The sequence below is a fragment of the Lolium rigidum genome, chromosome 1 (assembly GCF_022539505.1).
Source record: "Lolium rigidum isolate FL_2022 chromosome 1, APGP_CSIRO_Lrig_0.1, whole genome shotgun sequence".
Classification (NCBI taxonomy): domain Eukaryota; kingdom Viridiplantae; phylum Streptophyta; class Magnoliopsida; order Poales; family Poaceae; genus Lolium; species Lolium rigidum.
This window is the reverse complement of record NC_061508.1, coordinates 346,587,227-346,613,842: the sequence shown is the minus strand read 5'-3', so window position 1 is coordinate 346,613,842 and position 26,616 is coordinate 346,587,227. Positions and strand designations below refer to the sequence as shown.

General features: G+C 43.4%; 1 protein-coding gene, 2 long non-coding RNA genes and 1 pseudogene across 4 annotated transcripts; 3 read left to right on the top strand and 1 right to left on the bottom strand.

Annotated features, from left to right (window-relative positions):
- Positions 1–207: 207 nt before the first annotated feature.
- Positions 208–1,183, bottom strand: LOC124664490 (annotated as a pseudogene).
- A 254-nt stretch (positions 1,184–1,437) lies between these two features.
- Positions 1,438–2,658, top strand: LOC124664480. Its single transcript, XM_047201998.1, has one exon. The coding sequence runs from the start codon at positions 1,438–1,440 to the stop codon at positions 2,656–2,658; it is 1,221 nt and encodes a 406-aa protein (XP_047057954.1).
- A 12,421-nt stretch (positions 2,659–15,079) lies between these two features.
- On the top strand, positions 15,080–15,813 carry LOC124684530. The gene is made up of 3 exons (XR_006997058.1): positions 15,080–15,452; positions 15,542–15,594; positions 15,704–15,813. It is a non-coding gene; the product is annotated as an uncharacterized LOC124684530 (long non-coding RNA).
- A 587-nt stretch (positions 15,814–16,400) lies between these two features.
- On the top strand, positions 16,401–18,334 carry LOC124684529. 2 transcript variants are annotated; one of them, XR_006997056.1, is made up of 4 exons: positions 16,401–16,461; positions 17,022–17,084; positions 17,180–17,276; positions 18,227–18,334. It is a non-coding gene; the product is annotated as an uncharacterized LOC124684529 (long non-coding RNA). The 2 variants fall into 2 exon arrangements; XR_006997057.1 differs by lacking the exon at positions 18,227–18,334 and adding an exon at positions 17,433–17,536 and having other exon boundaries at positions 16,413–16,461.
- The last annotated feature ends 8,282 nt before the right edge of the window (positions 18,335–26,616 follow it).

Below are 26,616 nucleotides of genomic sequence, written 5' to 3'. Positions count from 1 at the left end.
CATCCTTTTCGTACTTCTAGTCCATTGAAAACAAACAGAGAAGACGTATGTGGATGTGTAGCTAAGGAATTCCTTCATATTTTTAACTCACCTGTAATGGTAACATTAGGAACAGAAGAAACAAATGTAAAACAACACAAGACCAGGAAACTAGATTGCCTAAGTTATAGATCTCTTGGCCCGCACATCACTAACATAGACCAAACCTTAGCCGAAAGGCAAAGTCGACCATGTCACCTTCAATGAGATTAACGCAAACTCGGTCTTTATATTTTGAGTAACATGTCCATGGATTTCCGCCTTGAAGGAGCAACAATGTTGATTGGAGCTAGACGGAAGTGCGCCTAAATTAAACTTCAAATCCAAATAAGAATGGCTCGCTACAGCAACCACAGACCTCTTTAAGCCACGTGACTCAGCAGTGGCTCCATCAAAGAGTATCATTTCCTCAATAAACCCACCATTCAAACAAATGAGAGACAAATTGAAACTGCTTTGGACTTCCAGTATGAAAACCTCTATGGTTGCCTCAACTACATGCTGAATACGCGAGAAAGTTATGCCATACGTTCCAAAGTCTCCAGGGGTGTCCAATTTGAATGTCCGACCCGATGAGAAGTACCCGCCTAACGTGGATGCGCCATGGAGTATTTGTAGGTCATCCTTTTCTTGTTGGCCTATTTTGATCCTCGTGTCATATTCGATGAGAGTAATGTCCATACAGTCCCTACCTCTATCCCTCGCTTAGGTCCAATCATGGAGATGAGAGAACCTTGCTCCACGGCGATGGGATCATCCCTGCTAATGTTGACGACGTAATTAAGGAGCGGATCGAGTTCATCCCGTGCAACAATGTATCCATAGAGCTCTACACTTGCTCAGCTGATCCCCTAGCTACCTTAGCAATTTTTATGAGCTACAAAATTTGCCAAGTAAATATAGATAATAGTTAAGTAATGCTAACAAACCTATTATATCTTGTAATCACAAAAGTATAGCTTGTACTAGTTTGTTCGTTTTCATGCCTGGACCTCGGAGGAGGGCCACATACGTGTACATTTTTTTTTTCTTTTCTCGCGTCCTGGCCTGGCCTATAATACTGCACTAGTTTGTTTGTTTTGGGCGCCGGCCGGCAAGATGTCGACGTAATGCTAGAGTTACGGGCTGATCTTTACCTCATCATGGCCGGTCCAAGCTCTTGATGTCATCCCAAGATGCCACCAGAATTCAGCACGATTGCTCTCTGATCGGGTCAAAAAGTCCCGATGTCATCCCAAGATCGACGTACCAAAGTAACACGACAGTTGACATGCACCACCAGGAGCCGTGGATTAGGCCCATTCCCCTGCCCGGCGCCGCCTCAGACTCAAATCCTCCCTCGATACATTCCCCGTCTCCCTCCGCACCCTAACGTCGCCGCCTCCTCCTATTGCCCCCATGCGCCGCCTCTCAATTGCCTCGAGGCCTCAACTATCTTCTTCCATGGCATATCCTAGACGAGCTCTCCCGTTCCTGGCGGCGTCGTCCAATCCGCCTGTTCCCCGATCTCCTCACCAATGTCGCCGGGACATGGCCGTCCTCAGCCGCTCGTTACGAGGAGACGAGTCTCCTCGTAAACGTCGTAGATGGAGGCGGATTTGGAACCGGTACGTGATCCCTGATCGCCCGACTGAAATCGTTGCCGTCGAGGACGACGAAGAAGACACACACAGACACGACGAGTATGCTACGAACAGCATAGAGGAGAGCAGCAGCCACCGTGATGGTTCCATCTACACGGGCCTGGGTTACTTCTACTGGAAAAAATACCTCCACGTCGCCGACCGTGGCGAGACTCGGCTGGAGCCGATGATGTTCACGGATCCCACGCCAGATTGCGGCCGCTACATTGGAGATTGTTGGAGACATAGACCTACCGGCATGCTGCAGATCTTCTCGATACAGGTGGCTAAACTAATTCCACAGGATGCTGGCTCGGCAGAGCTCTATGGATACGTAGCCACGCGTGATAATCTGGATCCGCTCCTCAATTACGTCGTCAATATTAGTAGGGATGATCCCCTCGTCGTGGAGCAGGGTTCTCTCGTCCCGATGACTGGCCCAAAGCGGGGGATAGAGGTGGGGATAGACTGTATGGAAATTACTCTGGTCGAATACGACATGAGGATCAAAGTAGGCCAGCACGAAAAAGATGACCTACAGATACTCGACGGCGCATCCATGTTGGGCAACCAAGGCTCATGGGGTTGGCCGTTCAAATTGGACACCCCGGGAGACTTTGGCACCATCGACTTAACTTTATCGCGTGTTCGGTCTGCGGTTGAGGCGACCGTGGAGGTTGCCATACTCCAAGTACAAAGCAGCTTCAACTTGTCTCTCGTATGTTTGACCAGTGGGTTTAAGGATGAGGAAATCGTTCTCTTTGATGGAGCGATTGCTGAGTCCCGTGGCTTAAAGAGGTCCGTAGTTGCTGTAGCGAGCCATTCTTACATGGATTTGAAGTTCAATGTAGCCGGACTGCCATCGACTCCCGACCAACATTGTTGCTCCTTCAAGGCGGAAATCCATGGACATGTTACTCAACACATAAAGACCGAGTTTGCCTTAATCTCAGTGAAGGTGACTTGGTCAACCTTGCAGCATACAACAATGGCTTAACCTGCAAGGTGTTCTTCTTTTTAGCATTAACACCGTTATTGTTTGCTTAATAATCATCAAAAACATGTCTTAATGGAGTGGAACCCGCTCTTTGCTCACTTCGCACACATGCCAGCATAGAAATCTAGTAGATTCAAGGATCCATCCCCTAAACCTCATCACCAACTCCATCGCTCGGACTACACTGTTGTAAGTTGGCTGCCAGCAACGAAGCAATTCGGCCGTGACGCACCATTCATGTTGGCATATCCAAGGAGGAAGACAAAGCCCGCAGAACCACCGCTCTCCATCTCAGGCAAATAGTCTTTCTCTGAGTCCAACATTTTCATGCCTAAAATTTCTATTTTAAAGGCATCTCCATAATTATTTTCTCAGGATCAAATGGGGCTTCCCTAGACCTGGGGTTTGATGTCTTGGCCTCTGTGTTTCACAAATTTATACAAATATAGAGCAAATAAATAATGTGTTAGACATAATCTAACTCTCTTCGTTCCATAAATCAAGTCATATAGTGAAAAGTCAACATCATGTAAGTTCGATTAATTTTTTAGACAAAAAATTAAACATCCTCAAAACCAAATCTATATCAATAGATCCACTATATGTAATATTTTTAGTGTGTACTTGTTCAATATTGCAGATGTTTAATTTTTATGTATAAGATTGATATTGTTGACTTTTGATTAAAAGTATACGTATTGTTCGATGTACATGATGTAGTATCGATTAACTATTAACTATTCTCTTCGCCAAGAACATCTCTATTTTTCTAAACAACTAGGACAAATGCCCGTGCGTTGCAACGGGATAAAATCAACACCGTACAGAAGCCAAAAACAAGTTCACATTGGCACAACTGAGACGTGTCGCAAAAATCGGTTAGCACCCATACCTCCACAACGCGCTCCGTGATTATGTGCGCCACTACTACATGCTTTTGCTTTGACTTCTCCCTTCTCTCAACATTGATCCATTGTAACATGCAAGTATTGCATAGTTCGGGTGAATTATTATTACGACATACAAGATTAATGTGTTCTTCTCAAGTGTCTCGCACGAACTGCATTGGCTAGTATATTGGTTAACTTTTTTATTCACATAAAAAATTAACCCTAAATTTCTTATGTTCTAGAAACAGAAGGGAGGAGTAATTTAAGGGTCATCAAAATAGCAACATTGAGGTTTACAGTGAATTTTGTAAGCAAGACCAGTTTCATCAACTCATGTATTTTTAATCATTATTATATAATATAACATCTCTAGGATGCACGCAATGTCCTTCATTTCCCGCGAAACTCATCAATTAGTTCGTAATTAACCCAACACAGCTGTGAAATTAACACTGCATTCTTACTGCGCTATTGTCCGCCATCCCGCCCCGCTTGCATCTCTAAGCATCTCTTCGGCCTAGTAAGAAGATTAGACAAATGGCATCACATAAAGCTTCTAACCTAATCTCCCCGCAAAGGTTAGTCAATATACTATAAACCAGGAGCAAAGTAAAGCAAACAAAAAAAAAGTAAGGTGTGTATCTTTTGAATCTGAACAAAAATGTGGTCAGCTAAGCATTAATCATGTCTCACGAAAAAAGAAAGGATCAATGATGTATGAACCAAACACTTACATCTCGACAAGTAAGCAACAAAAGGAAAGGATCATGTCTCAGGAAACATACACCTAAACTTTGCAACTGCACTATGTCAATAGTGGATCATCACCATCCAGTGATACCAAAAAGGCAAAAACTATATCATAATCATCATCATTGGCAGCTTGGGGAGATGCTAGCATAAGTCTAGATTAAACCTGTTCAATGATACAGAGCATCGGCAAATTATTACTCAGATCACATCGTCTCACTCCGAGTGCCACCATATGCTCCTCACGCCATAGCTCATCAGACCAGCTTCGCACTCAACGTCAGATTTGGACGAGCGCACCGGCAGCTGGACAAGAGGGAGGAACTCAGAAGCATCTGTACTTGCAGGAAAATATATCTTCAAGTGCTTGTTTGAGCTAAATCAAAAATTTCAATGAATTATTCTAAACGTGCAATTGGTAAACTATACTTCTCAAGCTAAACTTTTGAGTGCATTTCTTGGATATGACGCACACAATAGACATAAATCATCACTTGCACACATGTATTCATTTTTTAACTCCCTTTGGAATAATTTCCATTCTACAGAAAGTTAACTACAATTACGGGTTTAGGATTTGTCCAATGAACAATGCAAACTTGCACTTTGGAAAAGGAACCGGACTTCCATGCACATAACTGATTGTACAATAATAAGAAGTGATTGTATCATTTATAGGATTCCTAACCTGGACAGAAATTGGTTGACAACATGCTTCCCCAATCTCCTCCCTTGAGACGCAATTTCCATAAATTTAAGAGAAACCGTGTGGAACTCGTTCACCCCTGGCATGGCGACGTCAGCGACGGCGTGTGCATTGGGTTGCGTGCATGGGACGAATTGCTTGGAACTGCCACAAAGTACTTCAGTTGGAGGGCATTCCAGCAGGGCTTGTTCTGAAAATACACGAGGAGAGACTAAACATCAGAGACATGCTTTAAATCAAGAAACTGAATAGACATCTGAGTACAAAGCTGTATAGATAACATGTATGCCACATATACAGAATATTTCAGGTAGACAACAAACCATTCTTTACCTTTGTTCTAATCATCCCCCATGATAAAAATCAAATATTGGAATAGACATCTGAGTACAAATCTGTGTCTCTTTTGTTTAAGTTACTTAATTAGACCTCCTTGGTTACTTTTACATTCAAACGATTGTAACTGTCAGCCAAATAAAGGCAGGCATCTTACCATGTGCAGAATTTTCAGAACCAAAGGCCATAGACCCTGTATCATTTGAAAGCTGATATTAATTAGTTACATCAGCTTCAAGCGATGCAGACTGAACCTTTCTACAGACAAATACTCTTCCTAAACCATGGCAGCAGCAAATAGAGTTTGTTTTTGGTCGCATTCAGTGACAATTGAGGCAACACTGTACCCTAAGCTACAACATGAGATGTGTGATGTTCATGGGGCAATGCTCAAAGGTCTGCACAACCTGGATGCACATAAGATGACCTTTCCACACGCCGTTCGTTGAATCGAAAATTTTCTTTGTAAAAGGTAAAATATAAATAAGTAGATGCAACATTAGCCATGTCATGTAAAATACTGTTTCTCAGCATTGTTCACATAATGCATCCTAATAACTTTACAAATTTGACCAAATGGGCAAATAAATTTGAAAACCTGATTGGTTGTTTCATAAAACACAAATATGCAGCCTAAAATACGCAATATATGATGTTGTCAGATAGCAGCGAAACCTCCAACATAACATGATAAACTGGGTCGCTGGGAAACGGGAAAAAAGAGCTGAATAACAAAAGTTGAATGAATGAAAGTAACATCCCAGCATGGACAGCCCCAGACCAGTGTGCCTCCAACCTCACTCCCGAACACGGATCTACCAAATCACGCTGGAGACAAGGGGGGAACACGTGCACCTCAGGTCGGAGCGAGATATCAAGCAGCCTTGAGCAGGATGGGATGTGCATGAACTAACCTGAACCGGCATCGCCGGGCCAAAGTCAATCTTCGATCCACCCCTATCAAAACATGCGGAAGAAGACGGGCCAGGTTGCTCTGGATTCATGGACCCCAGGGGTCCCCATATTCAATCCACCCCTGATCCAAACTTTATGTACTTCTGTTTCAGCAAGGAGATAAGCAAACATGTCAAAGCTTTTAACTCCAGAAAAATTCCGCTTGTATGTAGTTATCAGAGAAGGATAAAATTAGTGAATAGCATGTCACATCAAACATTAGTTCGGATTGTGAAAGTCCAAACCATAATCAGTCATTCACGGGCATCACTCTAGCAAACAAATATGCAATTAATTTTCATAGAAAATAAGGAATGAGAAACAATTACTATGCTCCTTCGAGGAAGGCGATAGGTACAATGTATTGGTAGAACTAAAAGCTTCAGATTCAATCTTATGCAAGGAAGTGCTTTAGAAATAAGTGTCCCTGAAGTAAAAGAAGTGCTTTAGAATCCTGTAATGGAAGCAAACAAATATCATCCAAGGTGATTTCTTTAGCTAGTCATTCACAAAACATGTCACACAGATAAAAGGTAAGAACAATATAATTCTTGGTTGAACAAATGGAAAATAACAGAACTGAGATGCATTACAACAAAAATGAATTGCATAATCGAGTCACTTCTTGTTATTGACCCCAGATCACTAAGTATGGCTTATAAGAAGCCATAAGCAGTACACAAATCTGAACTCGCCGGCACATGAAAAAAAAATATTAGGGGTCTACAAACCAATATCATCTTAGTTGTTTCATACTCAACCAATTTCTGGAATAGGAGGATATAAAGTGAGGTAAAGTGGAGGCAACATTAAGCAAAGCGAAGACAGTATTGTGAAAAAAAAGAGTATATCAGGAAAAGCAAGAATGTAGCAGATCGTGTTCGGTACTTACTCTAGACTGCATGCACACACAAAAATGGTAACTAAATGCTGAAACAATGATGTTGTTTCGTGGTAAAAGATCAGTATAAAGATAAAGCATCCCAGTCTAGGGCCATCACCGTTTCAAATTTAGCCAATCATAACATCAGCAATACATGCTTTATACATCAGGGTAGAAATAAAGTTGTGTAATATGCATCACAACATACATGACCAGAAGAAACATATACCGGAGCTTTGCCTGCAGATTTTTAGCTCTTGGATCTACCAAGGCTTTGACTGCAAGTTTATCAAGAAGATATTTAGCTACAGAGAAAGAGGCGGGTATGTTACTATTGACAATTGGGAATGACACTACAGAAGAATAATTAAATATCTTACGAGCATCAACTATTCTAAATATATTACTTCATTGTTAGCAGACTGGTGTTTGTTTACTTGCAGTATCAAGCTTAAGATGCACTACCATTGGTTTTACGTAACACTGGAGATCACCTCCCACGGCATGAAACCTAAATCATGATCATTGCGACTTAATCTTGATCGGCCAGACAACGAAAGAGGACAGCTAGCAACAAATTATTTTTGCTCTGTAAATTATAAACAATTCAAGTGAAGATAACTGACAAATATTATGATCCAAAGATAGGTCACTGCAATATCTGAATGCTAAAGAATTGTTTGCTTAAACCATGCTTACCTTGCATGAACCGCAGATGCTCCATCATGCTCGAAGAATCTTTGGTACCGAAGTGAAGGACACATTGTTGTCGTCCTGTAAAAGGTTTCTAGTTTCAGTCATGAGAATATAAAATCAATGACATATCGCCCGATGGCCTTGAATCTTTTAAAGATGAGATAACAAACAGTCACAGTACCCTTGCGAGCAACAAATATTTACCAATGTGCCTTAACAGAATGAACACCAGAATAAAGGTCCAGCACAACAGTGTATCCCAAGTTAGTACGGCTGTGTGTTAATCAAGACATCGCCAAAATTCCAAAACTTGCACCGATGAGGACAACGTCCAAAATAAAAAGACCCGAAGTATCTATATAAATCGCAAAAACAGAAGAGCCCAATTCAGTTGCACTGTAAATTCAATTGCGAGACCCATTTTCTATAGGCTTCTTACTTTTTAAGTGCAACAGCAAGCAAAACGCTCTAGCTTAGAGCCAGAGAAAGACTCAAAGCTAAACCCCAAAAAATAAGGATCCGCTGCGATTCAGCAGCTCTGACAACCTCCGCAACAATTCTTGCTATGTGCAACCTATGGGGAGATTTCACCGCTCCACCACAATGATGTGCCTTGGGGACAAATCTGGTGCCCTCCAAATTACTCTGCTCACATATTTAATCATAACCAACAGCAACAGCTGCTTACTTGTTTGGGGATGTTGAAGTACCGGTATTGTCGTGAATCATTGCGAACTCCTGTCAAGAGTGCATCAACAGTTTAGTCAGTTCCCATATTCTAGAATTTGTGTACATGAGTTTCATTTTTTTGTCATGTGCTTGAACCATACTACTATGCTATGTACTATGCTATCTAGTATGAACTGTGAAAAATTAGTAACGGGACACAAGGAAACACTCACCTGCTCTATATGTCTGATGACCATAATTTGAAGCAGGGTCATAATCCAGTAGGCATATTTCAAACAATTCAGCAGTCGAGACCCATGTTCGGGACAAAAAAAGAGCAGACAATCTACAGATAAATAATGGAATAGATGAATGAGTTGGTAGATGGGAAAATATGCTACATCTGAACCCAAAATGAAAGAAAATTAGGCGTTCATCGAAAAGTGATTAGAACTCAAAATCTGGGGGGAATGGTGCCTAAAAATGATCGACTGGAAAAGGAAATACTCACTTCGGTCCTCTCCTGTGATGCAGCGGTGTTTGGAGGTCAACCCAGCTCGGCTCGATGTTGGATCCGGTCAGCGTTTCTCTGAAGCAAAAAAGCACAGCCTCATGGTCGCGGCTATTTCATACTCCTTCAAAAGTACATAGCAGGTCCAAATTGTAAAAGCATAGGCCATAACCACCCAGTGAGTGACAATCTAGAGCCACAAGAACACTAACCAAGCATACACTCAACATAAAATCATTGATCTTCTCGTCAAGATGTGGTGAAACTATGCCACTATATAAGTTCAAAAGTATCATATGCAGCGTAATGAGTTACCTGGATATAATTTGCTTGAATCCTAAACACCCTGTTGACCCTACTCTTCATCAACACAACAACACTGCTCTTAATCAGCAAGACCGACACATCACCTAGAGACCTGTACATGGGTTTCCATTCAGAGATATCATTTGATGGGTGTCTCAAACAATATGACACATATTATGTTCCTACCAATTTACTCATAAATCTCATTAGTGATAACTTGCAAACGAAAATCACATGACAGAGAGAGGAAAATCTAATATGGTTAAGTTATCGTTAATTGTAGGAAAATATCAGAAAAAATAAATTATTGAGTATACAATATGGCATAAAAAGGAACCAATGTGAACCTGCAGAGTTTGGATTTTCCACAAATACCTTATATGCATAGATACAAAACGTATACAGAAACAAACATGAGAAATGATGGGGAGTGGATAGGAGAGGGGAGGAGACAAATCAATAACAGAAAAAAACACGCAGGAGGCTACAAGTGCCCTTACCTGGCTTGTGAGGTCGAGGATGACCTTGGCGGCCTTGAGGGAGAGGGTGAAAGGGAGGAGCTTGAAGGATGGCTGCACGAAGCAGAGGCGGCGCTGCTCCCGATGAGGATGACGACGCAAGATCAAGGTGAAGCTCGAGGTGGAAGGCGGTACGTCGAGGCGCTGCTGGCGCCCCCGCGCGCCTTCGCGTGCCGCTCCATCGCCGTCGAGGGCGAAGCTCCAGCAACCCCTCCTGCCTGACGAGCTCGGGGGTGCTGGGAGCGTGAGACCGCCTGGCGGCGCCCTACCCGCGCGCCACGTCGTTGTGCTCGGCGGCCTCCTCGTCTCGCGCCGAGAGCTCCGTGGCGAGGAAGACGGGCGCTCCGCGATTGGGGAGTGGATGGCGACGGGCGGAGGATTGGGGGATTTGGGGGAGAGAAATTGAGAGCTAGGTGGTAGTCGACGTGGTCGAGCAGACAGCGGGCAAGATCCTGGCGAGCGACGGCGGGCAAGATCGTGGCGAGCGGCGGCGGGCAGGTGGTAGTCGACGTGGTCGAGCAGCGGCGGCCGAGGTTCTGGCGAGCGGCGGCGTGGAAGAAAGCGGGGCAGGGCCAAACCCTAGGAAGCGGTGGTTCCTGAGAGATGCAAAGGAGGCGAGGTAGTGGTGCTTGGGAAACGGATTAGTTGGGCTTGGCCCATCTGTGCGGTAGCAACGCGAGTGAGTATCGTTTTACATAGGACGACGAAGGACGACGAGTGGGACGACCAAAACTACGAAACGTATTGGCAGAATAAGGAACCACTTCAGTCTTTTTAAGTAGTAGAGATAGTGGTGAACTAGTGATCGATGAGGAGCTGTACATGATTACTTGATTTGGTAAGCCACTTATCCGTGCCAACATTACATAGATAGTGCTACGTTCAAAAATCACAACTCGCGGTCATGTCACCATGCGGTGTGCATGGCTCGGCTCCTACTCGCGTCTCACGCAAAGAAAACAGCCGGATATGTGCGAAGAGACGTACGCATGGACCCACTACCCCAATCCAGAATTCACCTTACCTTGCCGCCATCGCGCAAGATCTAGATGCAAACCCTCTGCTCGATCTATTCCACTTCTCTCCCAATGCTCCAACCTCGCCGCCGCTCCAACCCCAATGCGCCGCCTCTCATCTCCGTCGCGACCTCCCCTCCTCTCTTCTTTCATGGCATCCGCTCGACGAGCTTTCCCGCTCCCGGCGGCGTCTCGGGGCATGTCCATCCTCACTCGATCATTACGAGGCGATTATAAGGAGCACAAGTCTACCAAAACCGATAGATGGAGCCGGATTGTGCACGCGATCACTGGACGCGAGGAAGACCCAACCACGGCAGACGGTCATTCGACCGAAATCATTGCCCACGACGAAGGAGAGCCCAAAGAAGAGGCCATGGACGACGAGGAATTAGCTACCAGGGACTACAGTAGACTTCGAAAAAGCATGCACCGTGACGGTTCCATCTACAGGGGCATGGATCACTATCCTTGGAAAGAAGACTACCGCATCGCAGACCGTGGTGAGACTCGGCTGGACGCGACGGCGCTGTCCGATCCCACGCCAGACTGCCTCTTTCACAAGGACGGCGGATATTGCTGCACGCATTATCCCACCGGCATGCTCCAGTTCTTCTCCTTACAGGTGGTCAAACTCCCCGCGGATGCCGCCGGCTCCTTACAAGTGGAGTTGTATGGATACGTAGCGGCGCGGGATAATCTGGATCCGCTCCTTAACTACATCGTCAATATCAGCAGGGATGATCCTGTTATTGTGGAGAAAGGTTCGCTCATCGCCATGTCCGGTCCGAGGAGAGGGATCGAGATGCTGGACTCCACTCTGCTGGAATACGACGTTAGGATCAAGAACGGCGTGCACGAAGAGGATGACCTGCAGCTGCTCGATGGCGCGTCCATGTTTCAGTTCTGGGACGCGTCGGCTCGGCCATTCACGTTGCGCATGCCCACTGACCCTGGTGCGATCGACATGACCGTGGCGTGTCTCAACTGCGCTGTCGAGGCGACAGTGGAGGTTCACATACTACAAGTGCGACACATGTTCGATATGTCCCTCAAATGTCTGACCAGCGGGTATAAGACAGAGATCGGGATATTCGAAGGCACCGTCGCCGAGCCACGTGGCTTGAAGAGGTTTGTGGTTGCTGTAACCAGTTGTTCTTCTCTAGGTATGATGTTCAAGGTAGGTGCACCATCATCTAGTCCCGGCCTACATTGTTGCACCTTCAATGCAGAAAGCCATGGACATGTTACTCAAGAAATAAAAACCGAGTTTGGATTAATCTCAGTGAAGGTGACTTGGTCGACCCTGCCTGCAATCTACTCTGGATAATAAAGGTTTTACTGTCATGCCTCACCGTATGTGATTGCGGGGCGAAGGCCAAGAGATTAACAACTTATTAGGCCGCCTAGAGCCGTGAAGAACTGGTTACAAGATTGGAGTGTAATCGTATTACTGTAGCAAGTGTTTGTAGTACTTGCATTTATGTCAGTGAAGGTGACTTGGTCATGGATGCTCCATAGCCAGACTTACATATTCGATCTACAGCCATGTATGCGTGATAGTCAAACACTCAAACTTGTAAGTATACTTGTTCTAGAGGCATGGACGTTCCATAGTCCATAGTCAGAGAGCGCTAGCTGCACTTGTTTCATATTTCTTTCCTCTCTTCACTTTTTTAGCACCAATGGTTAGTTTAAAAATATGAAAGATTATAGTAGTATTAAAATTGTCTTCTCCTGAGTTTTTTCCCCCACAGAGCTTGTTTGAGTTCAAAATTTGAAAACAAACTAAATTCTCGAATTCATCACTTTGCATTTATATCCAAAGAAAATTTATATGTTTGGCGATTTATAAGGCAATCACTTAACCAATCAAGCAATTTCCTGCTTTTTGTGGAGTGCAATCAAGCCATTATGGAGTACAAAGTTCTCTAATTCGTCATTATCTAATTATTATATGCTTGTTTTTGTTCCAAACTTTTTGAAATTTTGAAATACAAATTCTAAGTGTTTGCAAATAAAAGGCAATGTGTAACTCGGCCCTCGTTTTAATGATATATGAGTAATTGTTTTGTAATAAAAACATCTTATAATAGGGGCGGATGGGGTGGTTCCAAATATTAGTATTATTTTTTAATCTTTTGGTTATCTACATGTGACAACAACTCAATCAGTGGTCACATACTAAGCATATAGTGAGCACACCATGCGTTTGTACTGTACATTATTTTTTCTTGCGCGCTATAGTGCATTAATAGTATGTTCTTCGAACTAGGCTTTCGCCCCGCTTTATAAATAAAGACACAACGGCCGAACCGATACAAGGTGAAGAGAAGAACCTCATACAAAGCAGATCAAAGAAAGAAAGAAAAACACAGAAAACCCCACACTTGCCACCGAAGACATTAAGGTGAGACCAAGTCGACTCGGGGCTCCACAACGACGCCCCCAAGAGGGTAACGACGCATTCCGCCGCCGTCGTCGAGACCGTGAGGTCTAGGGTTTTCACCCGGAGCCGTAGAGCGGGACGGATACCCACAACGACGCCCCCAAGAGGGTTACGACACCCGCAGGCATCGCCGTCATTGGCGCCGAGGCGCTGAACTTTCGCTCGAAAGCAACCGCACACCGCGCCCGAGAACTTAGTCGCCCGCTGTCTCCAAGATGGGATCTCCAAACACGATCTGGGGGTTGCCAAAGCCGAAGCGCCGCCAACTCCGTGAACTCCCACCGTCCGCTCCACGCCATCCTCATGACCGAAGAGAGAGACCACCACCGCTGCCACGTAGCCCGCCGTAGAGCCATCCGCGCAGTCCGCCTTCCGGGGCCGCCCCGGCATCCCCACGAACTCGAGCCCGTGACTCGGCCATCACATCGCAACGCGAATTGGACAAAGTAGGAGGCACCGTTGCCAGCAGCCATCAGAGCACACGACAACCTAGGGGAGGGGATCCGCCCTCCGCCACCAGGAGGTGCCCGCCGACCGGACACAGTACCATAGCCGATTCAGCCAAGATCAGGCCCGGCCGCTGCCGGAGCCTCGATCAAGCCTCCTTAGCCGTGCCACTGTGCAGCTGCGCCCAGGCCTCCGTCGCCATCCACCTGCAACACCGTGCCAATCCTAACCGTGCCACCACCGAATCGCCATGCGCTAGCCAGAGACCATGGGCGGCGTCGCCGTGACCTCACTTCTTGCAAGACGGCCTCGGCCGAAACCGCAAACCGCCGCAGAGAAGCACCCCCACCGCGACGCCCAGGGACAAAGCCGCACCGTTCCCGACGCCGCCATGTCGCTGGTCAAGCCCGACACTTTGTCGGCAACCTCGCGCTCGCCATTGCACTCCCGCAAGAACACCGCTTTGACCCCCCAAACGGAGGAGGATCGGCTCAGACCGTGCCTCCGAGGACCGCCGGAGCTGAGCCCACCTGGCCCAGCCCTGGCACCAACAATGGAGAGAGCAGGGCGGACGTCCGCCGGAGCTGGCCCCGGCCGAGGACCGCCTGTCCCAGACCGAGGCCCTTCTGGCCCAGATCGGGGCCCGCCTGGCCCCAAACTGGGCCGCATCGTCGGCAGCCGCCCCGCCACCCCCCTCCGCTGCCGCCCAAGGCCACGAGCCGCACCAGCCCGTCCTCCGCCGGGACCGTCGCCGCCATGCCCTGCCATCGCCGCCGGACCGAGCACGCAGGCGCCCCGAGCCGCACCACCGCCGACCACTCCTGCCCCGCGCAGGACCACGCGTGCGCGGGTAAGGGAGATCCCGCCGCCGCCGGCGCCACGCGGGCTTTGCCCGGCGGCCCAGGCCGGCGGCGGCGGGGGAGGAGGGGAGGAGGAGGACGGGTGGAGGCGGGATTAGGTTTTCGCCCCTGCCGTCGCCCGCGGGAGCGACGTGCAGGAGCCACACGTTTTTTCCTTCCGAAACGATCAAAACTCCAACCTTCCGTAGAATCTAAAGGTATAATTGTTGCACTCTCATGGGGCATGGAGAGGCCATCCACGTTAGGCCACCTTGCGCGCGTGGGTTGGGCGCTGGCCCAACTTCGTCTCTAAAAATTGGATCACGTGTCACTTGAGGATTGGCTTGGCCCAAAATATCTCTCACAAACCAAATCAGACGAGAGAACCAACCCAGCCCTATCCCCACGTAGCCAACCTAAAATCCCCTCCCGGTTCGTCTCCTCTGCTCAGCCGCCGCCGCAGCGACCTCGCGCCGTCGCCTGCCCGCCTTCCCCAATCGATGGTGCTCCTCGCCCCTCCCCTATCCATCTCTCCCCTGCGCCACTTCCTCCACGTTTGGACCGGGTAGAAGGAGCTCGTCGGCCGTCGGTGTAGCGCGAGATCTGCGCAAATGGAGATTCACGGGCGCCGATGCGGTTTCCACTCTGCCCCCCGGTCACCGTCGCCCTCCCAGCAAGCAAAGAAAAGGGGCAGCGCTGGAGAGGAGACATAGACGGGGGAGCGGATTGGTTGTGGTCTTGGGTGGTGAGGGGTGGAAGTTGAAGTGCCTCACCTTGTTGAGCAGATAGGGCAAGTGCGACCGCTTCCTCGACCTCGATGTCAGGTTCGTCCCCCACTCCTCTCTCTCTCTCTGTGTGTATTATCTCCATCTCTCTAATGTCAAGCTCTATAAGATTAGCTCCCATTTTTCAGATTGGAAGCGACATAGAGATAGTTGTTCTCAAGGTTTTCCATGCTACCCAGTGGTAAAGTAGTTCTCCCATGTGTATTAATCTATTTCTGCATCTTATATTATGGTCAACTTGCTAACTAAAAAGCAGAGCTCTAAATAATTATTGCTGAACAAAATTACAGGTACAAATTTGGGATGAATATGGCTTGCTTACTAAAAATAAGAGATCTAAATAAGTTTTGCTGATTATTTCTGGTTGGTTATGATCTCTGTTAGAAGTATTAATCTTCTTACTGAAAAGTTTGGAAAATATGTTTATGGGGAGGACGGGTTCAGAACGCAAGATTCCTCCATTCTTTGCTGGCATCGGTCCAAAGACCTAGGTGATTTTTCTCTGCTTTCATTTGTTCATCCCCAGTTCGTCCATGTGTTCCTGGTTTAGACAATATGAGGAATTATTCAGCAAGATCTGAATTAATGTCAGAATTGGGCACATGTTGGTCTTGGTTGTGCAATCTTCTTATTGTTCACCATCGGTTTATGAACATAAGAATACATGAATTAGAGAAGAGGTTGCGGATCCGCTGCAGTTCGTGGTCCAGGACAAGTTCAATTAGGCCTTTCTCTCTTTTTCAATCATATTCTGCATTTGGTCTTTTGGTTGCTTATTTGATTTTACCCTCTGTTTTGGTGAAGGTGTATTCTAAAGGAAGAAGATGAAGCTTAATAGAAGAATGGGTCCATATCTTGCGAGCACATCGCCACACTCCGCTGGTAATCCGCCCTCAAGGCACGCCGTATTCATTTCCTTGATTTATATCTCTCTTAGTATGTATATATCACCACTGGATCACATTGATTGTGATCATGTTTTTGTTCAGGGTCCTCTCATGATGTAAAACACGTTTTCCCCCAATCGTGAATCCATGGGCAGCTGAAGGTTATCTTTTCTTTTGCTCTGATTTGTCTCATTCCCTCTCTCTTTCACTTCCCATAATTTCTCATTTTTGTGTGTGTAGATGCTTTTGTATATATGCCTATAATGTGTTTGATGAAAATCCAATCAGGCTGCAGAGGAACATTATTTTATTTTTATGCTATGCTATCTACTCAATAATTCTTTACTTCTAAAATTTATCTGCAGTCAACTATTATTTAACTATAGAGTATCCAAGTTATGTGCCTAGCTATACGGCAGAAAAGATTTAAGATAAGATTCAGTACCATGCTTTAGTGGCATGCAAACTATATAGACATATATTTCAGGACGTTGTATTTCTTTTTAACTAAACAAGAGCACATTGTGATCTTACTATTTACGGTCACATACATCACATAAAATTTTCTTTATTTCAAGTTAGTCTCTTGTATTTATGGGTTTTGACCCAAATCTGCCCATGAACTTTGACTGATGTTCATGATTTTTCAGTATTATTTTGTTATACAAAATATTCAGATTCTATGATTATGGTTTACTATGAATTGGATTTTAATGGACAGGTCGAGAGAGTCGGTGTTCAACACCCAGATTCCTTTGCTTGTTATGGAGTATGAGCCACCAAGGTTTGTTTCACACGTCATCTCATATCTTACTACCTATACTGGATGCTTGGGATGATGTAATACCCTAGAACAAGATACTCACTGTTTAACTGCAGGACCAGACCTTTTAAAACTGTAGAATCATCATTCTGGGTAGTTGATGTGGCTGGCGCTGGCTTTAATTTCTCACGCAGAGCTTGGTAGCTTGATCAGGTATGAACTTTAATCTGGCAATTTCTAATTTTCTAATATTCTCACACAATTGTTGGAACTTCCTTTTATATATTGGACAATGTCGTTGGTCTATTGCGTATTTTTATTAGTGAGCAGAATGCAATTCATTACAAGAACACATTTTTGTTTGTACAGTCCATGAAATGTCCATATGAATTGTCTCATTGGTTATGAAAATTGGAGCTACTCTCAAGGCTGGAGATGTTTCTGTCAGCGGGATGGGGAGATTAAAGGTAAAAGGGTAACTGTTGTAGTGACTGGTTTAGGCGATTTTTCTTTATCTTTTATCTGCTCTCTTGGGTGGCTGACCCTCCAGCTGTGGCCGATTATGGATGTCGGAGCTTTGGTTGTGAACATCTTGGCTACTGGCTTAGTTAATGGATGCCCCTTCCTATATTAATGCTTGTGCTCATGGTGCTAATTGAGATGACCAGCTTTACTGTTGGTATTTGTCACTAAATTTCTAGAGTTCGTGTGCCTGTAATATTCCTGTGATTTTACTATAGTTCTAAGCCATTTGGATGGTCTCTATGCAGTTCCATTATACTATTACATAAATAGCATCCATGTGTTCAAAGCAATTGTGCATATAGTTGTTGATACGATCTGGATATTCAACAACGGTGAGAAGCTAATGGAGGATAAATGACCGGAGATCTGTGATGGAACATACAAATAGAGTTCTTGTCCAAATAAGAACGACTGAGTAGAAATGTTAAATATGTATATGTCAGTAGTTCACTCCAATAAGCAGCCTCTGATATTGTGAATGAATATTTTGATTTTTTTTATAGCTTAGGTACTTATTTATCTTATTTGCTGCGCTTATTCCAACTTTTTCTTTTTTTTCCTTGTACAAATTCTTTATTTAACTCGGATGTATTCCTTCTATATATTTGTTCAAAGAAGTGACATGACATATGTTGCAGATTCTAGAAGATGAGTTGGTTGTAAATCTTGATCAGTATATGGATTTCTGTAACTCATGCTGCTTGGTTCATGGTCCCTTCCCAACAGGAAATGAGAGGTATGGCCTTTCTTTGTATCGTTCAATATGTATGTATTCCCTTATTTCGATGACTATATCTGTTTTTGAGTGTTTTCCTGTAGTATATTATTAGGACAACTCTAGATATGATTCTATTTGCTGATGACATGTACTCAGTTCACTTCTGAATAGTTTTGATGTCTGCAGCTTTATTCTAAATTGGTTACTTTTACATCACTGAAGTGCATTCATATTTTCTCCAAGATTCGTTTTCTTGGATAGCCATGGCTCATATTTTCTCATAGTTGGTTCCTCTTTTTACTCGTAATAATGTAGCCTTCTAGATCATGCAGGATTACTGCATAGAGTTTCTAATGTAGTTGATGTATACCACTTTGATGCAGCCAAAAGAATCCAGGGAGGAATGGTCTATTATTGGTATTATATCCTTGCTGTGTGGTGTGAATGAGAAAATGGAGCTATTAGTCCAAGTATCATTTTTCATCAGCTGTTCATGGACAATTGTTCATGCTCTTCTCAGCCTAGCTGTTCATGGACTTTGTGAATGTGCTAGGCTGTGTTTGCTGACTCGTGATCTCCGCTGCCACTACCGTCGGGTCTTTGCCGCCACTGCGCTCTACACGATTGTTGTCCTTCAAGTGTGTCCAGTCGCCATCGTGTTGCCGCTAGCCAGACGCCATTTCCCATTTGGTTACTTCCCTTTTGCTTTGCAGCGTCTTACATCACATTTTTTGCTGGTTAGTGCTCGTGGATTGAGGTTCAGAAGTTGTAGGGATAGATGAGCTTCATTTTCCCCTAAAAGATTAGGTTTCACGGGTGCCGGTCCAATGCTCCGGTACCTGCACACATAGCTTGCTGAATGTATTAGGAAATAGGACTGCATGTTGCTTTCGAGTCTAATATGATTGCATGACAGAACACTTCGGCTGGACATACTTGGCTCTATCACTAGCACCTTTTGATTTGTTTGTCTTATTTCAGGTTAGCGCTTCAGTGCACAATACTACCACTATTCATTTAAATTGATTTAGTCCAAGGTCAAGTGGTTGGAATCCATTCATGCAACAACTACCATAACCTATCAGGTTATATATAACTTATACATCGGTATCTATTTGAGTTATTTGTATTTGCTTTTGTTCTAGTGTTTCTTGCTTAATATTTCTTTATTGTACTCTCCTATACTTACAGGCTGCAACTGGAGAAGTTTACCCCTATGGGATGCCATGTGGTTACACCTCTGATGAAAGGTATCATGTTAATTAGGTGCATGCATAGATAAAGTGCAGCTCTGATGAGTCTCCTAAATTATTCGTTGGTTGACTGCTTTTTTGCTTTCTTCCCTGGTTGCACTTCATTTACCATTTGTTCTCTGAATACTTACTATTTCTTCCCTTTGTTCTGCTCATGAAATATTTATTATTGGAAATATGAAACCGGAACAATATGTGTATTGCCTTCTGATAGACACATGTGTGTACTTTGCCTATTTGTTCTTTCACCTTTTTTTTTTGAAGCTAACTACTGCAGGGGAGACTACCTTTGTGTACATGTCCTTGAACAATATATTAAAGTTTAATTACCTTAAATGTCTTTCCTTTTGCAACACTGCTATTATTTTGCATAAATCAGTATTGTACTCAATATCTTTTTCAACCGGATGTCGAACCCAGAGGTAATTGCACTTCGTTATATTTGACATGTGGGTGGCATGGAAGAATCTGTAGATAGGAAAGAAATTACATTTAGAAGTCAATTATGTATTTGCACCAAAAAAGGGAGAATCCTAATGCGTATTTAGCAACCATTTACATCAGCTTGCTTTAAGATTCTGAGTTAGTTACTGAAGAACCAAAATGTAAAACCTGTAAGAAAAAAAATCAGAAATTGGAGTGGAAAAGTTACAAATTATCATGGTTTACATGCAACCCTGAAAAAATGCTATTGGCTGAACCGTTTATTTCTAAAAAACTCCATATAGATAGATACATCATTTCATCTTGCTTAGGCTTGAAGCATTTATTTCTGGAATCTTTATTTTCTTAGTCTGGAAAAATTATTAATTTACTTGATTTCTTTACTGCCCTGTCTATCTTTTTAGTCTTGGAAATTATTCTTTGTACTTGTTTTCTCCATTCCCGCATTTATCCTTGCATAAAAGAACTTTTTATCGGCTCTAATAGCTCTTCGACTGCACCATCGATGTTCAATTAGGCTGTATACCTCACCTGGGAAAATTTGCCACCTTGCTTGGTTCCACTTTGTTATCTAGACCAGTTAATCCACCTTCCGAATCCCATGAACTTGCCCCTTATCGTTGAATCAGATGCCCTGATTTCTTAAAAAATGAGCTTTTGTTAATCAGTCAATGGACTTCTTGGCACATCTCATTTGTTTGCATATAATATTTCATAACCTCCTAATTATTTTGATAGATACATAGATATGGAAACACGGCTACAATTTCAGTTTTTTCAACTCGAGTTTCAGGTTGTATCTGCAGCCAGTGTCACTAACTGAGGTTTGTCTGATCATAGCATCCATATTATTCTATACATGTCCTTCTGATTGCCGAAGAAGCCCACGTAAATAAGGTTATTAACTATATGTATGTTTCAGACTTAATTAGTTCTGTACAGCTATGTTTTTGCGCCACTACATAAGAAGAAATAGGACTACAAGAAATAGTACTATAAAATAAGTATGATGGACGTCATGTAAATTTTAACAAGAGTATGAGAGGGTGTTGCCTGCTTCATCTGAGACACGAAGCAGTTCAATAATTGCAGGTTGACTTTTGGGTCTTCCTTTCCTTGACTAAACTTTTATGTTTCTGGTTAACTGAAAGAGATAACTGTTTATGCTTGGCACCATGGTTGCTGGCTCTGGATATCATTAAGCAGTATTCAGCCAGTTCTCTTTAAAGAAAAATTGCCTCAGATGCGATTGCCTATCCTAGGCCCCCACGTGATGTTGATTTTTAATAAATATATTTCACTTGTGAATAGAAAGAGAATACATTGATTTACTTTCTTCTCAAACTCTAGCATTACTTTGTGTTCCTTTTTTCTAACTCAAGAGTATGCTTGTATGTTTTCCTTCAGTTTTTGGTATTCAGCTCTGTATATGTTAATATATTTTGCCTCTAAATGAAGGAAATACACTTCATTTAATCCAGGACTGGAGTGACGCCGACGTCACTCTGATGGTCACACTACTGCATCTCGAGGTCGTACTAGGATTAGTCGAAGTCAAACTTTAGAAAGTTTGACTAAAAATATATGAAAATATACTAATATCTAAAATATAAATTGGTACTATTAGAATCACCTGGAAATGTACTCTAATATTATATAATAAATATGTAATTGTGGATGTTGATATTTTTTGTTACATCTTTGGTCAAACTTTAAATTTCTTGACTTTGACTAAAGCCAAAACGAAGGGTAAATAAAAACGGAGGGAGTACATTTTTCATCATTCTCTGCTTACTTATTTGATGAATACTTATCATTGATTTGCATTGAATGACAGGTCATGTGGTATTAAACTATTAATGATGATTAATATTGGGTTTTACCAAATGACTACTACAGAAAAAATGGTAAATTGTTTTTACCAAATGAATCTGTTTTCCTTTACATGGATGTTGACTCTTCCTAGGATAGATTGTAAGCAGATTGTAAGCACATCTGGGCCACTTATACCTTTCGTCTTTCTCAGGGCTTGCTTCGTGTGCGGGCAGGAAAAGTTCCTGTTCTTTCATGAAATGTGCGATGGTGTTCAATGTGTGCGATGTTGTATAAATGCAAGCTTGATATAGAATATCTACGCGATATGCATGTGAATATTTTTTGGTATGGCTATCTCTACTGAGCCCCTTTTTCCTTGTTCATTGTGCAATCACAAGGCAAAAAACAACCAGTCTAAATGAATGTAGCATTTAGAAATAAAGCACATTGAAGCTTCCGGTAATTTCCGGCATTTTGATTGCACAAAAATTATGAATCGCAGATCTGTAGGTGCTTGTCCCTTATTGCCTCGTTACTTTCTACTCAAAGTCCGTATCCTTTTGTGCAATGCCGGATATTTCATGAAATAAAAATGTTTATAGGGCTTTCTGCCAAGTATCTGGAGCTTACCTTGGTAATGGTCAGGTGCTAATCAACATCTCATAAAGAACTTGCATGGTCTATTTGCCTTTTTGCTTCTGACCTAAAACTTGCTAAAACCACCCAAGCGTTGAGGAGCTTGCCTTCCATGTGACAAGAAGGTAGCAGTTTTTATCCATGACAGTTAAACCACTCTATGCATGTGCCCTGCATCCTTTAGATGTTGCTCGCTGTTATGACTAAATAGGTTAATAGTCACTTGCAGCCATGGATCTTAGACTATGAGTTTGGTTGGTGGTCCTAGCATAGTTGTCCATTATTCTTAGCTACTGCTTATTTATGTCCAGAAAGATTCATTACTCATTGATTAGGCCTGTTGTGTCTTGGCTATACATATTATCCAATGGCTCCTCTTACATTCTCTAGGTGTACTTATTAACTCACAGCTTATCATTGATTTATGTTAATGCTTCACATATCATTTACCAGTCGTTTACCAGTGTGAATTACACGGCAGCGCGGTAAGCCCGCGCTCTATCTCATTTCGGATAAAAACTAGAATGTGAGGTGTGTAAATATTCACTATAGCTTTTCCAGCAAAAAAAATCACTACAGCTTGTGATCCAGTGACAGATGTTACGCATACAACGTGGATCAGGCTTTAGACAAGAACTGTATGCCATGGATTCTTTGTTATCTTTCTACTCAATAAATACAAATTATTTACGCATTCTGAGTAGGTTAATGCTCACAAAAACAGTAACTCAGTTTCTCAGATTTCATTTCTTGTGTTTTGATTTGAAAACTCTACTATGTTATTAGGGGAATATTTGGTAAGTGCAGCTGCTCTGCTATTTTCTGAACTAATATTTTCATTATTTCTACTAGGTGGGCATCTTTGAGCTGAAAGAAACTTGATGGTCGAAGTCTTGCCATCAGTATATTCATAAACACAATTACATCCATAGGTTCAATATGTTTGATGTGTTTGCTCAACTCCTTCTTTGGTTCATTATCTCTACATCGATATTGAGCCTGGTAATCTACTTGTCAGATAAGAATAGTCTTATAACTGTTAGATTGCTTGAAATTGTTAACCTTGAACAAAAATGGCCTACGCACATTGATTGAGCATACATGCTTCCTCGAGGCCAGAATCTTTTTTCCTCGACATTATTATTGAATCAAATGTTGACCTACGAATGTAATTGTCTTCTCTATGGTGTGTCAGTTGTTTTTTTTCAATGATATACTCTTTGGATTATATAATTGTTTACCTTATGACTTATCTATGAATCCTTGATACCAACTGTAATCTTATGAAGGTTTGTACATACTTTCCGTGCTTGACTTTAGATCTTTCATACTCTTTATTTCTTCTTGGGTTATTCATTTTGTTTTTCTTTAGATTTATTCTTCTTTGTTCTGTTCTTACTCTTTTGGGTCTTCTTATGTTATACAAAATCTGAATTGACGAATTCCACAGGATCGTGCACTAAGGCTCATCCCTAAAACTCCTTCGTTGTTTTTGTTGCTTTTGACTGAATCAATCAATGAATGTTTGTTGTTACTCTGTTTGTAATTTTTTTTTGTGAGCCACTATGTTTTGTAAGATAAAAAAAATATTATTACTTTTCTATCTATACCTGAGTCCCACGGGATCGTGCGCCAAGGCGCACATTAAAATCTAGTACTTCTTAATAGTATGTTCGCAGCGGTACATTGACATGGTGTTGGATAAGCTCAATATTTCAACACATGGTCTGGTTCGGTGCACCGGCAATTAGGCGACAACCCGTACGAAATGCTACCGGAAATCTTAGGACAAAGAAGCATGATTACACGGGTAACTAGGCACTTGTCCATGCATCATCATCGCATGCCACCCTCCACGTCTCGTCTGGACAGGCGCGCCTCCGTTACCGGTACAGGAGAAGTCGGTGCCCGGCCGGTCGCATCCCGAGCTCCCATGCACACAACCTTTTACGTAGTACAAACCTTGTTTACACGCACTGCATCGAAAGCTGAAAAAGAACACAGAAAGAAACGAGAACGAGAAGGGAAAAAAAAAGGACGATTCTCAGTCCGGTGCTGCGTTGCGCGTCGCAGCTTCTCTTCGGCATCATGCTCAGCGTACCCGTGTGGCCTGCCAGGCCCGCTGGGCTCAGGTACAGGGTCCACTACAGGAGCCCACACGCGCCCGGATAACAACGTCCCTGCCGACCTGCTCTATTCATCTCGGCTGGCTGGTTGTCTGTCTCGACAATGCGAGTGAGTTTTCTGTTCACTCTGGCTGGCTGATTGTCTGTCAATTTCATGCAGCTGAGAGACTGCAGTGTTTTGCTCCATGAAAGAACTCAATTTGTACGTATGTATGCTATGATCAGAGGCGAACAGATCTGGGCACTGATCCTCCACAGTTGATCGTTGGCGTTTCTGGAAACTTCTCCTTTCTCGTGATAGTGCAGTGCTGATCAAATCAAGATCGTCGGTGGTAGCGGACAAATACAGCATGGGTGAGGTGTTCGGAAGGTTAAAGGGGAGACTATTGGAGTGCAACTGATAGAAGATGGGCTTCCAAAATTCACAACAATGGCCTGGCTTGGCTTGTATTCAAACCAAACAGCTGGTGCATTGTCTGTTTCCGTGCGAATAGTTCTGCCTTGCAAATAGTTCGTGGTTGGCAATAATGCATGCATCACTGCATCAGGGTTCTAGTTTCTTCACTAAACGAATAGTTTTGGAGGTCATGGGTGAGCATGCATGTAGCTTAATGCTAGTAAGAGCAAGGGAGATTGTTCTTATCCAGCTTTTTTTTTCGATAAAGGGAATATATTAATATCAAGAAGATACCAATTACACCTAGCCTCTGCAACAACGCACCACCCTAATGGCACTACGGATGCACACAGCCAAAAACAAGAAGAGAAAACTAAGAAATAAAAGTCCCGCTACAGTATCTCGGGCCTAACAACAACAATACATCCACCGCCAAGACAACACCTGAATTACGTACTAGTCCCCGCTCTCAAAACAAATGCCTCCACCAAGGACATTGCCAGGCACAACCAATTAAGGCCAAACCTTGGGTTTTCACCCCGAAAGGTAGGACTCCGCACTTCACCCGTGTTGTCGCCCCCACTTTCATACCGCTGCGTGAAGTCCGAAACACCAAGCAAGTCCCTCAACAACGCAAAGACTTGAACCTCCCTTAGCTAGTCCTCCCCTCTGGCCTTCATGAAATTCTCTTCTTCCGACTTTCATCATGGATCCATAGTCACTTGATGTCAATCAAAGAAAAAGAGCTTCGCGCCGCTCCCTCCAGAACCAATCGGCCGGAATAAAAACATGTTCTTATCCAGCTGGCGCGGAGCACTAAATTTCGTCCACAACAATGCGAAGACCACTCGCTGCATGTTTTTGCGGTAGACGTACGACACGTCATCGTGGCATGCCCACCAAGTGGTTGCAACAGATAGAACACGACGTCCTAACATGTCGAACAGACCTAGGCAACATAAACGAAATCCAAATGTTACTGAACTTCATATTGGCGCACCCACCTCACCAACTCTAACTATTGAAATGTGTGAGAAAATAAGCAGGAGAGAGATGTGAGACACACTATGTAGCCGGCAATGGTATCATTTATTATCTGAAAACAACCTTTGTGTCCCAACCTCAAGTGATCCTCTTATTTTAAAATAATAAAAAATCATATAATATGTTTTTAAAAACTTGGAATTTTTTATCTGAAAACAACCTTTGTGTCCCAAGCTCAAATTTTAAAATAATAATAATAATAATAATCATATAATATGTTTCAGAAAATCAGAAAAATATCCGGATGTTGCCAATGATGTATCCTACAAGCATGCCAATTGCGATGTGGGATTCTTTGAATTATAGGCAACACAAATTGAAAACCTGATTAACTTTGGGTTTTTAAAAAATATGCTTTGTTCATTATACTCGGATCCATAATTTTGTCATTTTTTGTGTATCTTAGAATATAAAGTATTTCAAATTGAGACATTGTTGACTGCCAAAACCCACCGGCGGGCAGCGGCCTTGTCAACACCGTAGAGCCGGGAAGAGCCTAGAGCTGCGGCTGGCTGAGACCCCTCCGAGCGACGGCCCGCAATGCTCTTCTGGTCACACGCGGCGATGCGAAGTGCAGGGCGTGCCACCGACCTAT

What these genes read in the sequence shown, in the direction of transcription:
- LOC124664480 (XM_047201998.1), top strand. Translation starts at nt 1,438, where the DNA reads ATGCGCCGCCTCTCAATTGCCTCGAGGCCTCAACTATCTTCTTCCATG.